General features: G+C 40.0%; 1 protein-coding gene across 1 annotated transcript in view; it reads left to right on the top strand.

Annotated features, from left to right (window-relative positions):
• Positions 1-11,250, top strand: part of nfatc1 (nuclear factor of activated T cells 1) — a 59,706-nt gene extending 48,456 nt beyond the window's left edge. The window contains exon 10 of the mRNA XM_021571742.2: positions 5,759-11,250. Within this exon, the coding sequence (XP_021427417.2) occupies positions 5,759-5,814 (56 nt within the window). The 3' untranslated portion in view covers positions 5,815-11,250. The remainder of the gene's footprint in view (positions 1-5,758) is intronic.
• Positions 11,251-16,284: the final 5,034 nt, after the last annotated feature.

The following is a 16,284-nucleotide window of genomic DNA, read 5'->3' as shown; positions in this document are numbered from 1 at the left end:
CCCGCACGGGCCAAGAACATCTTGTGGCCTGGCCCAGCCATGTGGCCATCTTCTGGAGGATGTGTGTGTACATGCGTGCATGTCCACCACCCTTCCTCACTGTTTCAGGGCTTGTCTTTTTCTGTGAATATTAATAGGTTTTAAAGGTGGTAGTTAGCATGTTAGTGGACCGGTTGTCCTGTAGTATTGTGTTGACAGAAACACTCGTTATTGGCACGGTTGTTGTTGCTCTGGAACCCTTAATGAGGCTAACAGCACTGTTCTGCTAATTGTTTTGTGAATGGTGTGATTGACTTTGTTTCTCTAGCTGTTCAGAGTCATTGTTTTCCACCGTTCCTTCAGTAGTGGTCCTTGCCATTCACACAAGAAATTCCCATCTGGGTTGTTTGCTTTGAACAACACAGATTTTTTCAGTATGTCTCTATTGCAAGACTCTGTATTGAACATCGTCATAGTAACCAGTTCCACATGCTACTGTCACTTTCATACGGGAGGCTATTTTTAATGTTTTGTTGAGGGCGGGGAGCCTGAATCATCCGTAAACATACACAGATCAACGGTTAGATTTTTTCAATTAGATCCCTCACATGAAATGTGGCAACAGAATGAAATGTAGTCCAAGGCAACAGACGTAAACAGACAACGGTGTGGGCTTGGTGGGGGTAAGCCATAGTGTTTTCTGCTTGTAGTCAGTGGGTCAGCTTGCTTTTGCAGAGTCAAAATGAACAGCACTGATTCAGAAAGGGGGACATTGTTCTTGTTACAGCGCTGTAGGATCTACCACCAACATAGTTGGTGTTAAACTCAACACTTACATTTAATAATCAATCCCAGATTTAGATTCATGTAAACTGCTGTCAATCTGTTTAAAATACAATGTTTTTACAGATGTGTATTTTCTATATTCAGCAGATATCTAGAACCTATTGAACCATATGTGGCATATTTCTGCAAATCTATTCAACCTCCGTAATCCATCCACCATGTTGGTCATTAAATGGGAAGGTGATGATATGGTGTGTCTGTTTCTGATGTATTGTCTCAGATTGATGTCTGACATCATGACTTGATGTATGTACTGTATGTATGGAGACGTTGGAGCACAACTCGTCCCTGGTTGTTTGAGTTTGGAAAAGGATATCCCATAACCTCCAGCTGCAGAGAAGGTTGATGCCAGATCAAATAGACGACTGACGGCCGGGCCAGTGGACTGAGTTCTGGGAAGGACACACGTGGCAGGGGTTGGGGAGAATAAAGTCAAAGGGTGGGGATTGAGGTGGGGATGTGGTTATTTCTTCACTTTGTGGTTAATGGCTATTCTTTTTTAAAGGCCAAGTTATACACCTTGCTGCTGACAAAGACTAAGAAGTAGTGTGGGGCTCTGAAGATCATGTTGAAATTAAACTATGCACCTTGTGTATGCATTAGAAAATGTCATGATGTAAATTTGACTTGCATTGAACCTAAATAGAGTTGTTAAAGATTTCAATCAAATTCAAGCCGAGGCCTAGTATGGTACATTATCCCCACAGAAGCACAGATTTTCCATATGACTGAATGGGAATACTCCAAGGTCTCCCTTGAAAGATGGCTAGCCTGCTCTCCTAGCACATGCTTTGCTAATATCTGAAAGATGGCTAGCCTGCTCTCCTAGCACATGCTTTGCTAATATCTGAAAGATGGCTAGCCTGCTCTCCTAGCACATGCTTTGCTAATATCTGAAAGATGGCTAGCCTGCTCTCATGGCACATGCTTTGCTAATATCTGAAAGATGGCTAGCCTGCTCTCCTAGCACATACTTTGCTAATATCTGAAAGATGGCTAGCCTGCTCTCCTAGCACATGCTTTGCTAATATCTGAAAGATGGCTAGCCTGCTCTCATGGCACATGCTTTGCTAATATCTGAAAGATGGCTAGCCTGCTCTCCTAGCACATGCTAATATCTGAAAGATGGCTAGCCTGCTCTCCTAGCACATGCTTTGCTAATATCTGAAAGATGGCTAGCCTGCTCTCCCAACACATGCTAATATCTGAAAGATGGCTAGCCTGCTCTCCTAGCACATGCTTTGCTAATATCTGAAAGATGGCTAGCCTGCTCTCCTAGCACATTGCTTTGCTAATATCTGAAAGATGGCTAGCCTGCTCTCCTAGCACATTGCTTTGCTAATATCTGAAAGATGGGTTTGGAAATTGTCTGCTGGTGATGTATTACAAAGATAAAACTTTAAAGCACAGAAGTGAACTGTTGGAAACTGAAGCCATTTTTTTCTAGATCCACTATTATGGCAGATCAAGAGGTGATTTAATGTACCTGAATAAAAATGCCATAATTCCACTAACAAGTATCTGCTCTTGCCAAGTTCCTCATGAAGTCCTATCACATTGAAATACACGCCTGTCCTCAATGACACATAATAGTGTGTGTCTGTGTGTTTCTATGACACACACGTATGAGAGCTCTACTCCATCATTTAGCCAACACAGATCGTTTTCCTATTTCTTTATTAATAGCAGTCAATCAGCTGGCCAAACATATTAACTTTATGTCTAGACAACTTGACAGCTCAGATTCAGGGACATTTGTACTGTACTCTGTAGCCATAAGAAAAGAGCTTCCCTACTATCAAAATGCAAGTGATTTGTCTTCGAAATCCCTGAACATGTTATGGAATGCCTCTTTCGTTTAGTTTATTGGTTGCTCACATTTATCGGTTTCTCACATTCACCTCTGTCCTCTGTACATTTATACCACCGGTTGTGACCATGTCAAATTAGTTTGACCTGCACATTGTTTGGACCACAAAGACTTCTCTCTACCATGTAAACACCTCCGGGACCAGCCAAGCGCTGCTAGGAACACCCTGTCACTCTTATTGTGCAGGGAAGTAAGGGAGAAGGCTGAGAGGAAGTGGCTGTGTCTGGGCTGGTCCACACAGGGAAGAGCTGTACCGCACCACAATAGATGAAAAAGCACCACCCCATTTTTTGGGAGGGAATCTCACAATTCCAGGCCCCAGCTCCTGGCTGTAATGGGAGCGAGCTAATGGTGCAGGGCCAGTGTCCGGTCAAAGGGAATTCCTCTGTAGGCTCGTGGGATTGGCTTCCACCACCAGGCTCCAGGGGTGTTCCCCTATCTGGCTGCTATCTGGTGGAGCTGAGAGACACATCCTTGGCCTGTGGCTAGATCTTAGTCCAGGAGGAGCTGCTGCCGAGGTGGTTAGAGACTCAAATACCACCTTATTCTCTAAATAGTGCACTACTTTTGACCAGGGTTAAAAGTAGTGCACTGTTTATGGATTATGGTGCCATTTGGGATTCAGACAGAGGCTGTTAAATGATAGTAGTGCTGGTTCATTCAGTACTATTAAATGATATATCCTCTGAATTTAAAAAAAGGAAGGAATTTTCCTCCAAGCTCCTCAATCAGGTGTCTGTGTCAATGAAAAGAAATGCCTTGTACTATTGACCATTTATCCTATCATCATAGGAAAATAATATTTAAAAAAATAATAGGAAAATAATGTTTATTTATCTTCTTTGGGATAGGGGGCAGCATTTTCACTTTTGGATGAATAGAGTGCCCAGAGTAAACTGCCTCCTACTCAGTCCCAGATGCTAATATATGCATAATATTATTAGTATTGGATAGAAAACACTCTGAAGTTTCTAAAACAGTTTGAATGATGTCTGTGAGTATAACAGAACTCATATGGCAGGCAAAAACCTGAGAAGAAATCCAAACAGGAAGTGGGAAATCTGAAGTTTGTAGTTTTTGAACTCAGCCCCTATCGAATTCAGTGGGATATGGGTTATATACTTCCTAAGGCTTCCACTAGATGTCAACTGTCTGTAGAACGTTGTTTCAGGCTTCTCCTGTGAAGGGGGGCCGGATGGGAGCTGTTTGACTAAGGGGTCTGGCAGCAGCCTCGTTCTCAGTCACGCGCATTTCACATGAGAGGTATCTCTCGTTCCATTACTTTTCTACAGACAATGGAATTCTCCGGTTGGAACATTATTGAACGTTGATGATAAAAACATCCTAAAGATTGATTCTATACTTTGACAAGTTTCTTTGACCTGTAATATAACTTTTTGTCCGACTGGACCTGAACGCGCTTTTGGATTTGTTTACCAAACGCCCTAACAAAAGAAGCTATTTGGACATAAATGATGGACATTATCGAACAAAACAAACATTTATTGTGGAACTGCGATTCCTGGGAGTGCATTCTGATGAAGATCATCAAATGTAAGTGAATATTTATAATGCTATTTATGACTAATGTTGACTGCGCAACATGGCGGATATTTCTTTTGGCTGATTTGGGCTCTGAGCGCCGTTCTCAGATTATGCTTTTTCCGTAAAGTTTGTTTGAAATCTGACACAGCGGTTGCATTAAGGAGAAGTGTATCTGTGATTTCATGTGGCTCTCTGCAATATCGCTGCATGTTTTGGAACTACTGAACATAACACGCCAATGTAAAATACGATTTTTGGATATAAAATATGAACTTTTACACAATACATGTATGTTTTGTTCGGTACATGAAGTCCTATGAGTGTCATCTGATGAAGATCATCAAAGGTTAGTGATTCATTTTATCTCTATTTGTGCTTTTTGTGACTCCTCTCTTTGTCTGGAAAAATGGCTGGGTTTTTCTGTGAGTTGGTGGTGACCTAACATAATCATTTGTGGAGCTTTCGCTGTAAAGCATTTTTTGAAATCAGACGCTGTGGCTGGATTAACGAGAATTGTATCTTTAAAATGGTGCCTAATACTTGTATGTTTGAGAAATTTGATTTATGAGATTTCTGTTGATTTGTATTTGGCGCCCTGCAATTTCATTGGCTGTTGGCGAGCCAGTCCTAGATAGGTTAAATACTGAAGCAACTATAACACAGCTGGTGATTCGGTCTCACAAGTAATGAAGGGGCATAGCTTGTTCTAATATGAAGGAGACCTTTTCTTGCTAAAAGCTTTAGGTTTTGCAAATGTTACCAGATTGTGAAATATTGACAGACTGCAGATCTGATAAGGCTTGCCAGAAAAAGCACTGTAAAGGGAGTCAGGTCCTCTTGGAGAGTCTGACACTGCTGGTTCATGGTGGACTCCTCAATCAAGATGGCTGCCTTTGCCATCCTCTTTTTCAGAAGGCACACACTGCCACATTGCTGTTTGTTTAGTTCCAATTGGTCCCTTTGGTGTTTGGTCACTTCCCTCCCATCAGCCAAAGAACACAGCTGATAAAAGGGGACAAGCTCACCGACTGTGGGAACACTGAAAGAGTGGCAGTAGGCAGGAAAGGGGGAGAGACAAGTGCATGACAAGTGCATTTGGATCCTTTATAGAGGGCAAGAAGCTGCATCCTCTCCAAACCAAACAGTCTGAGACTTCTATTTATCTGTGTTAACAAGACATTTATTTTCCGTTTGAACAAATGAATATATTTTGCACACTGAACGCATCATGACGTAATACCTGCTAAAACACCTAGCTATATCTCTCAAATACTATGAACTATACACTTAAAAAAATAAGTGCTATCTAGAACCTAAAAGGGTTATTTGGCTGTCTACATAGGAGAACCCTTTGAAGAACCCTTTTTGGTTCCAGGTAGAACTTTTGGGTTCCATGTAGAACCCTTTCCACTATGGGGACAGCCGAATAACCCTTTTGGAACCCTTTTTTCTAAGAATGTACCGGAGATGCTTTGATGTAGATTGGGAGAAATTGACATCTTTCTCCTTTCTTCACAGTTAATGAGATCATCAGGAACGACCTCTCAAGCATCTCTGTCCACAGTCATGCGTAGCACCACTTTAATCATGGACACAGGAGGACTGAAGCAGAAGAAAGGGAAAGACCATACTGTACCAATAATTTTACAACGTCTGCATGCTTGGACTACAGTATGCAGGAAGCCAAAAAAACAACAAAGGGGAACAGAGATTGAGCATCTTGAAGATTATAATCTAATGTGTGCCTTTCAGAAGATGCCGTTTCAGAAGATTCACCAATGTATACAAATTGAAGATGAAATGAAATGGCTGATCTCTCAGAAAATAAAAACAGGCGTACTATGCAGCACTGCACCTTCCAGCCTCAACCCCAATAAGTATGCTTTTTAGTGGACCAAGAATTTAGTTTTTCGTTTACTTCTGTCTGCAGATATTGTAAATGATTCAGTGCCTAAGTGTACATTTTGTGTACAATGCTTCAGATTGTTTTGTGTATCTGGCTTTCAATGAAATGATTTCATCCAAAATAAGTGCCTTTGACTGGAAATAGGAAATGATGATAATTAAAGGGCGACTGCACTTCCTGATTTAGCCTTGTTTTTCATCAATGCTCATAAAGAAATGCTAGCGGAATCACAACAAACAAACTAGCTTTGCTATGGAGAGAACAACGTTTGAAGTTGAGGACTTCTCCCCTCCTGACTGACTGGACCTTCTCAAGATGGTCAGCTAATTCAGTTCTACAGTTTGTGTGAGCTTGTGTTTAGTCAAGCTGACAGCAGCTAGCGTAGCTTGGTGATAGGATAGCCAGCTGCAGCTATCTAGCTAATATTTCTCTGTCAAATCAGTTATGCCAAGATAGCAAGTGCCAGTGTCTGGAATGTGTTTCATAAGGCACTCGTTCTACAACACCTTGCTACGAAAGTAGCTTAGAACTTAGTTTCAGTGTTTCGTCAAGTCATGTAATGCATGTTACCGTGGAAATGGTTTAAACCGAGAGTTGAACACCTGGTCTTAAGTCAGCTCAGCTGTCCACCAACACAATATTCTATAACTGGCTAGTTTTGTCTCATCTCTCTTTGTGTCCACTGTTACATCTTTCCCAGGGGGACAAATCCCAAAACTACTAATATCCCTACAACAGGTGTCACCTAGCCTAAATCTTGACATTGCACAAAGGGATGAGTTTGTGTTACAAAGACAAAGTATTGTATAATGTAGATATCATATTGATGTGCCTACACTTAGCTAGCAAATAAAAACAAGTTGTGTAGAGTACAACTTCAGCTGTCTAATCAGAATGGCATTCTATTTGGCCAAATCTAAGGATTTGGCTGTCTAACCACACACTGACATGCAAAACTCTGGGTGAGGAGGTCCCTTTAATATATGTAATGTATTACAGGTTATAGACAAGTGCAGTTAGGGGGCAGGAGGGGTGGAGTGCATGACACTCCATCCTGGATATGACAGAGTTTGCCCAATTCAAAGCTCCATCCAGGAGCCTACAGAGTAATATGAGAAGAGTGCAATTGTTAAACTTATGTAGATATTCTAAACAAAGTGTTTTGATAACTTTCAAGTGTAACAGTTCTATGTATAATAAACCATACTTCACATAATACTGTAGAAGAAGTGTTCTGATAATGTGCAAATATTGTACCTTCCTTTATGGTGTAAGACAAAAGTTCCCTGACATGTTTGAAGAATACACAGGGTCCCTCCCCCCTATTGATAGTACCATTCAATTCAAAAGTAACAAAATATGATACAAAGTAATAGATGTGTATAATTGTATAATTTTAATGCTGAGTGCAACGTCTCTCCCAATTCAGACATCAGTGTCAACTTGTCTTTCAGTCAGAGGACTACATTTCAAAAGCATCTCTTCTGCCGTTATTTCACGGTTGAACATAGCCATAGCCAATCCTGATTCATAGCTAATTCACAAGGGACACGTGCCAGCATGGCACTGACTGGTTGGCATTACTCACTGGGGCCCAGGAGTAGTCCATTGGCACAGTGGAAGGGGCCACCTCCTTACAACATACTATACATGGCACTCATTGTATTATGAATGGTGATTAGGTGAATTTCAGGACAGATAGTAATTTTGACCATTGACCAGACCAAATGTGACCCCCATTACTCTGAAGCAGGACTGGTGCCTCACCACTGCCTCAGCCTTCTGTAACAGCTCCTAATATGGTATGGGGTTACTCACGAAGCTGCTGAACAACAAATCCACCAGGTTTTGTATGTAGCCTGTGAATGGAATAGCGAGAAACATAAGGTTCTCTAGTTTGTAAGTAATTTATATGCTAATAGAGGGACTGTGACTACGGAATAGATTCAGGCCGGTGACGCTGATGCTATGCAACCAGCAGTCTACATTGCTGAATGTTTACTGTTATGTTTTGCTATTTGCTGCCAGAGCCATAGCTATATTTACAGTAGACAAGTGCCATCCTACATTTATTTTTGCCCTAGAGCAGACATGATAAACTTTTATGAGAACAGGCATGTTGTTTTGGGTTATCAGACAAAGCCCCCGAATGCTAGCTAGAGACCTAACTTGCAAATCCGGGTTAGTTATCATATCTTTGTACGAGTTTCAATGAATTGGCTAGCTAGCTAACGTAACATTAGCTATGCAGTTCGAGTTAAAACATGATTGAAAACAAGCTGGCTACATCCTATGATTGACTAACAAGCTAGTATCCAAGTGCTTGCCCTGTTATTGACCCTAAATGCCAATGGGCTATCTGTTGTTACCAAGGTAGCTAGCTAATGTGAGCTATGCACATCTTCCTCTGACATGCTGTACATCACATTACACGTTAGAGTAATGTATTTATCTAGTTACAGTATCATTCCCATTTCATCTGTGGTATCACAGCTAGCCTGGCTCGCTAGCATTATCAAATCATGTTTTATAATAGGGTGTCCTGCCCAGGGTGGGTGAAAACATGCTTTGTTGATGAAATTTCACTTCCTTATGTTATAAAATACATTTTACCAAGACAAATATGATTACTTATGTTCTGAATCGTTCCATGGGGTCTTTCTCTAACATGAGTAACCTAATACATCCAATAATAAGCACCGAGCTCTGTTGACATAGCGGTGAAATAAATATTAAAAGCTTTGAAAATAAAATGCTTGGTATATGCTCAGTGACATTTCACAGAGATACGTTTGTTTTTGTGAGAAATCTTTTTTTTTTTAAATAGGAATTTCGAATTAATATGAAAAGCGTATACTAAAATATGAAAATACTACATGCCATGTCTCAAAATCAATATCCATCTTACCTCTATATTGTTTAATGTCCTGCGGATTCGAGAAAATATATGATTTCAACAGGAAAGTGAGGTAGCCAGTAGCCTTAATTCTTGCACAGAATCCAGCCTAGATGACAATGGAATTTTCCAAACTTTAGACCACTTTTTTTCTCTGGCCTCCATTGATTTAGACATCCTAATATTGGCCATCCTACAAGGGAAAAAACACCAATAACTTTTGAACGGATTGTGATAGAGACATGCAGTTTGAACCATTGGTTTCATTAAGAGGATTAGCTACACAATTAGCAACACAAATACAACATTAGTCAAAATATGGCATTTTTCACACCCTATGTATAACCAAAAAAAGCTACTAGATAGCTAGTACCACTTATCTATTTAGCTAACATACTCACCAACACTAGTCGTTTGACGGTTGACAGGCAGCAGAATTGACTGTGTCGGGTACAATCTATTCCTGGTAATCTGGCAATATTGTTGAAATGCATTGGGAGTTTGCAGCAACTTTATGGAAGCCTATTTTCACTCCTGTTTGCTGAGCGAAACGTGCGTGTGTTGTATCCATATGCAGACTTGACATCAAATGTCCACATGGTACGACAACGTGTTCTCTCTAGGCAATTGGGCATCATCTACAAAAGTGGCCATGTAAGTAATCCATACCCAACCCCCTAGTAAGTTGTGACGAACGCACTTACAGTACTCTGTTTTGGACGAGACTGACTTTATAATAAAAATTATTCTATTTACACTTTGCACTCTATTTTGACACTAGAATGAATTTGACTCATCGATGCCACATAGGCCGTTTAAAACCAGTGAAGTTGGTTCCAAGGGGCAGTTGACCTTTAAGCACTTGTTCACACTCACCAATGATAGCATTACCTGCATGTTCAATTTGACTTTTGATCTGTTGTTTAGTACAGCTTTGTATGTTTGTGACTTGAGCCATCTCTTCATGTCACCCAAAGACTGAGAAATGGCATCAACATTGAGTCCTTGAGTACAGTGAGTTAAAAGCACATGCCTTAGAAAAGACAAAGACCTCAATCTGCTCAGGTGTATATTTATTTTAAGGAAATACAACTAGGGCAATGTGTTGGCTATGTTGTCAAGAGGATTTTGAAGATATTCAAGGCTAGTGCCTTTTGGAAGGCCAAAATTTCATCTCAAGTCTCTCTGTCCTGTTGGGACAATGCAATGTTTGCATTTCATATGCTTGATTAGCCAATAGTCAGCCTGTGATAATAACTCTGTTGCTTACTGGCCAATGCTTGATTTGCTTCTGCTTCATATGGTTGCCATAGGCTAACTCAAATGAATTTCCTTTACATAGTTATTACATAATTGTGTAGTTCTTGTCTACAAGATACTGAGGGAAAGAATTATGCTTGAAAAAATATGTGAATGGGATAGAGCATATACAGCAGGTTTTCGCCACACTAATCATGCCATCCCTGAAATTCATTTTTTTTGGTTTCGCTTGTACAAACAGTGGAGAAATCTGGTAATACGTACATTAGCAATCATTATTTTATTCATATGAAAGGAAGAAATCATCTCACTTTGGTTAATTTGTCAATTAGAAAATAATTACTGGATACCTATGCAATATGCTGGTATAGCGTTTGTTTCTCAAATAATGTATACATTTAAGACTGTAATAGAAAAAGGTGTCTCTTATGTACATGTATTATTTCCTTTAATCCAAAGAATTGGTAACAATGGTGAAAAGCAATATTCTCATGTAGGAGATCCAAAACTTTTACATTTTTCTATAAGTATGTATTTATTCTTATAGCATGTACTTTGTTTATTCAAGTGTTTCATGTAGCTCCTCATATTACCAAATGGTTAACTATATAATACACTACAATATATAGTATTCTAAGGTTCAGTTTGTAGAATGCACAATAGTTAGACTGAACATACATACATGCTAAATAATCAGATTTTTGCTTCATTGTATCATTAGCTTGCATAAGTTCCCTTATTACAACTGCATTTATTTCTGCTCTTTTATAATAAGTCTTAATCCATGAATTTAAAGGGAAATTAACAAAGCCATGAAGCCATGTTTACTGAAAAGTTGACTATTATATTGTTCAGATATGCAGATTCATTGTTCAAAGTTTTTTTTGTGGGCTCCAATTCTGCTTCATGTACTGTATGTATTGTCAATAATAAATACCTTCTTTTGAATGCTACAGTTGTCTCAATTATTTATATTGAATATTACATTCATGTAGTTTAGATTTTAGAGAGTTATATTTAGTTAATTAATAACACACTCAGTTAAATTTAGTAATACATTATATAGATATACACACAGACAGACATATACACTACCATTCAAAAGTTTGGGGACACTTAGAAATGTGATCAGATATACAGTGTAGATATTGTTAATACTATAAATTACTATTGTAGCTGGAAACGGCTGATTTTTTTAATGGAATATCTACATAGGCGTAAAGAGGACCATTATCAGCAACCATCACTCCTGTGTTCCAATAGCACATTGTGTTAGCTAATCCAAGTGTATCATTTTAAAAGGCTAATTGATCATCAGAAAACCCTTTTTGCAATTATGTTAACACAGCTGGAAACTGTTGTCTTGATTAAAAAAGCAATAAAAGTGACCTTCTTTAGACTAGTTGAATATCTGGAGCATCAGCATTTGTGGATTCGATTACAGGCTCAAAATGGCCAGAAACAAAGACCTTTCTTCTGAAACATGTCAGTCTATTCTTGTTCTGAGAAATGAAGGCTATTCATTGCGAGAAATTGCCAAGAAACTGAAGATCTCATACATTGCTGTGTACTACTCCCTTCACAGAACAGTGCAAGCTGGCCCTAACCAGAATAGAAAGAGGAGTGGGAGGCCCTGGTGCACAACTGAGCAAGAGGACAAGTACATTACAGTGTCCAGTTTGAGAAACAGACACCTCACAAGTCCTCAACTGGCAGTTATTGTATTATCTCCGGCTACTGTAAGATGTTAGGAAATAAACAGAAGAATAAACAGATGTTGAATGAGACTGAAAGTCCAATGTCTCCTATGTGAAAAGGTGTTAGTATGGTGTATACTGACCTCCAGTGGCCAGCTTCTCTCTGTCAGGCATGACTCCTTACTGGTGCAGACCTGGGTTCAAATACCTCAATTTCTTTCAAATACATTCAAAGTAAGTATTCAGAATTATTTCATTTGAAAAGACAAGTCGTCGAATATTTGTATGTATTTTGAAATACAAATCGGGAAGTATTTGGAAAACTCAAATACACCGACTCAAATACACTCCAATGCATTTTAACACAGGTATTTTAAATAGGTATTTGAACATACTGTCAAATATAATTTGGTAGTCTACTTAGTTTTTACAAATAGTCATTCAAAGAAAAGTAGTTGTTTTGGGCTGTGTGTTTGAAAATACTCAAAGTATTTTAAGTATGAGATACTCAAATATTTGAACCCAGGCCTTGTCTGTTGTATTAGGGAACGTTGACTTTACATTTCAATCGAGCTATACTGCTAAGCTTCTGAGATACTTCCGCGATATGTATTGAATCCAGCCCATGGTAAGCATATGAAAAGAAATCTTTAAAAAATTGCAGAATACATAATATGGAACAAATATGCTGCTTCCACTTAAATCTCTTCCACTACGACTTTCACCAAACCCTTCCTGCTGTGCAAAATGTGTCCGATTCTGACTTAGCAATAACACCTTTCCTACGCAAGCCTTTCCTCTCAGTATTTGGTATTCAGACTTATCTTATTCAGACATGTAAGGCGCTCTGCAGGTGTAGCTATCGTTCGTGCTCTGAATAAATTGAATGCAACCGCTGACAAACCTCCCACTTGCTGGCCAGCAGATGTGGAATTTTGATTGAATAGCGTTTGTAATCTGAAATGAAGCCATCCCTTTAAATATGCTGTACCTTTTAGTTCTAATTTTATCAACAGACTCACTACATATAAAGAGAATGGGTCCAGAATATTAGGGATCAATGAAAGAAAGCCATCTAAATATAGGCTATGCACAGCCTACTCGTCTCTGTTTCAGCACCAATTGGTAGATTTAAAAATAGTCTGATCTTGTAGATTTAGGAAAGTATTGATGAATCATAAAAACTGTTTTGGAGGGCCTTTATGCACGAAAGACAGAAAACGGTGGTTTGATTCATTCAGGAAATTGATACATTCTGTTTTTCAACCCATGGCAATGAAGGAAGATTAGTGTACATAGAATTCAGTGGTGTTCAGTGCTGTTCTAGATAAAATCAAATCTAATTTTATTAGTCACATGCGCCGAATACAACCGGTGTAGAAATGCTTACTTACGAGCCCCTAACCAACAATGCAGTTTAATTTTTTTAAAATAAAAAATACAGATAAGAAATAAAAGTAACAAGTAATTAAAGAGCAGCAGTAAAATAACAAAACAAGACTATATAGGGGGGTACAGGTACAGAGTCAATGTACTGGGGCACCAGTTAGTTGAGGTAACATGTACATGTGGGTAGAGTTATTAAAGTGACTATGCATAGATAACAGAGTAGCAGCAGTGTAAAAGAGGGGGAGGGGCAATGCAAATAGTCTGGGTAGCCATTTGATTAGATGTTAAGGAGTCTTATGGCTTGGGGGTAGAAGCTGTTTAGAAGCCTTGGACCTAGACTTGGCGCTCCGGTACAGTCTATGATTTTTAGGGCCTTCCTCTGACACCGCCTGGTATAGTCCTAGATGGCATGGAGCTTGGCCCCAGTGATGTACTGATGTAGTGTCTTGCAGTCAGAGGCCGAGCAGTTGCCATACCAGGCAGTGATGCAACCAGTCAGGATGCTCTCGATGGTGCCGCTGTAGAACCTTTTGAGAATCTTTTCAGTCTCCTGGGAGGAATAGGTTTTGTCGTGCCCTCTTCACGACTGTCTTGGTGTGATTGGACCATGTTTGTTTGTTGGTGATTGAACTTGAAACTCACGACCCGCTCCACCACAGCCGCGTCGATGAGAATAGGGGCGTGCTCGGTCCGCTTTTTCCTGAAGTCCACATTGATCTCCTTTGTCTTGGTCACATTGAGGGAGAGGTTGTTGTCCTGGCACCACATGGCCAGGTCTCTGACCTCCTCCCTACAGGCTGTCTCGTCGTTGTCGGTGATCAGGCCTACCACTGTTGTGTCATCGGCAAACTTAATGGTGTTGGAGTCGTGCCTGGCCGCGCAGTCATGAGTGAACAGGGAGTACAGAAGGGGACTGAGCACGCACCCCTGAGGGGCCCCTGTGTTGAGGATCAGCGTGGCGGATGTGCTGTTACCTACCCTTACCACCTGGGGGTGGCCAGTCAAGAAGTCCAGGATCCAGTTGCAGAGAGAGGTGTTTAGTCCCAGAGTCCTTAGCTTAGTGATGAGCTTCGTGGGCACTATGGTGTTGAACGCTGAGCTATAGTCAATGAATAGCATTCTCACGTAGGTGTTCCTTTTGTCCAGGTGGGAAAGGGCAGTGTGGAGTGCAATAGAGATTGCATCATCTGTGGATCTATTATGGCGGTATGCAAATTGGAGTGGTATTACAGAATTGGACAGGGAGAGGCTGAAAATGTCAGTGAAGACACCTCTCAGTTGGTCAGCGCATGCTCGCAGTACACACCCTAGTAATCTGTCTGGCCCTGCGAATGTTAACCTGTTTTAAAGATCTTACAAAAGAATACAGCTCATTCAATGCTGTCTTAGTGCCAGCCTCTGACTGTGGTGGTACGTAAACAGCTACAAAGAATACAGATGAAAACTCTCCAGGTAGATAGTGTGGTCTAGTTTATCATGAGATTTAGTTGTACTGTACATCAGGTGAGCAACAGCTTGAGACTTCCTTAGATATTGTACATCAGCTGTTATTTACAAAAATACATAGCCTGCTGCCCCTTGTCTTACCAGACGCTGCTGTTCTATCCTGCCGGTGCAGCGTATAACCAGCAACGTTGTTGCCGGTGATATCTGGTGAGGACCTGCCTTACAACAGGCCTACAAGCCCTCAGTCCAGCCTCTCTCAGCCTATTGCGGACAGTCTGAGCACTGATGGAGGGATTGTGCGTTCCTGGTGTAACTTGGGCAGTTGTTGTTGCCATCCTTTACCTGTCCCGCAGGTGTGATGTTCGGATGTACCGATCCTGTGCAGGTGTTGTTACACGTGGTCTGCCACTCACATATTGTACTGTAAGTTGTATGTACAAGGAAAATCCACAGCAACAATGTGATGCATAAATCATTATACCTTGATATTTTGAATGAAATGTTGGGATTAACATAACTTTATTAATTTATGTAGACCAGCAGTCACCAACCTTTTCCGTTCCGAGGACCACCATATCACAGTTAAAAGCTTGAGGACCACCATTTGAGCTAGAGGACCACATCTTTGTAGTCAAATTTAGTCCATTTTAGCAGTGAATGTAACAAACTAAAGACCTATTATTTTTATTATACAAAGTAATATACAATTGCTTATAATAACTTTATTTTTGGAAGATATATATATTTTTTCTTCTAAACACACTGGTGTGTAAATCACATTTTCTGATATTTTAAGAAATGAGTGTATGCAGAAAAATCTGTGATTGGTACATACATTTTTGGACTTTAAAATATGTTATATACCCATTGATTCTTAAAGAATATAACTCAAACTCTCGTTCCCTATCAGAACCCAAAATATAAGATTCATTTTGCCTGTAGCTCTGACAATACATTTGAGAGTGGTTACATTTCTCCAGCTCCATCCCTCAGCTATTTACCAAAACAGTGCTGGGTTGAACCTCTGAGTTGAACTGCAGATGGCCCCTTTAATGTTATCGGGGTATTTTATTCATCTCAACAGAAAGTCTGTTAAGCTACAGAATGAAAGTGACAGATGGCTGACCTATTCTTTCAGACTTCTAACATAACCTGAAGACATGGAGTTTGTAACCCAGCAATTTGATAATCTGACAAATGACAATAATTTGACAATTATCAGCACAGGAAAATGCCACACCCAGGTTGCCTATGGAGCCCTTTTTTCAACCGTTGATATTGTCACCGTTCTTGTTGGAGTTCCAGTAAATCACAAAGCATCTGTGTATCTCCATTACAGCAAAGAGAACATTGGACATCCTCAATTTAAATCTTTCCATCTTCCTCGCAATGCAATACTGTCAGTCTTTCATAGGCTTCCTCTCATTTTTCCACTCATTTAGAACTAGGG

This window comes from Oncorhynchus mykiss, chromosome 18 (genome assembly GCF_013265735.2).
Source record: "Oncorhynchus mykiss isolate Arlee chromosome 18, USDA_OmykA_1.1, whole genome shotgun sequence".
Taxonomy (NCBI): Eukaryota; Metazoa; Chordata; class Actinopteri; order Salmoniformes; family Salmonidae; genus Oncorhynchus; species Oncorhynchus mykiss.
This window is presented reverse-complemented; position numbering and strand designations above follow the sequence as displayed.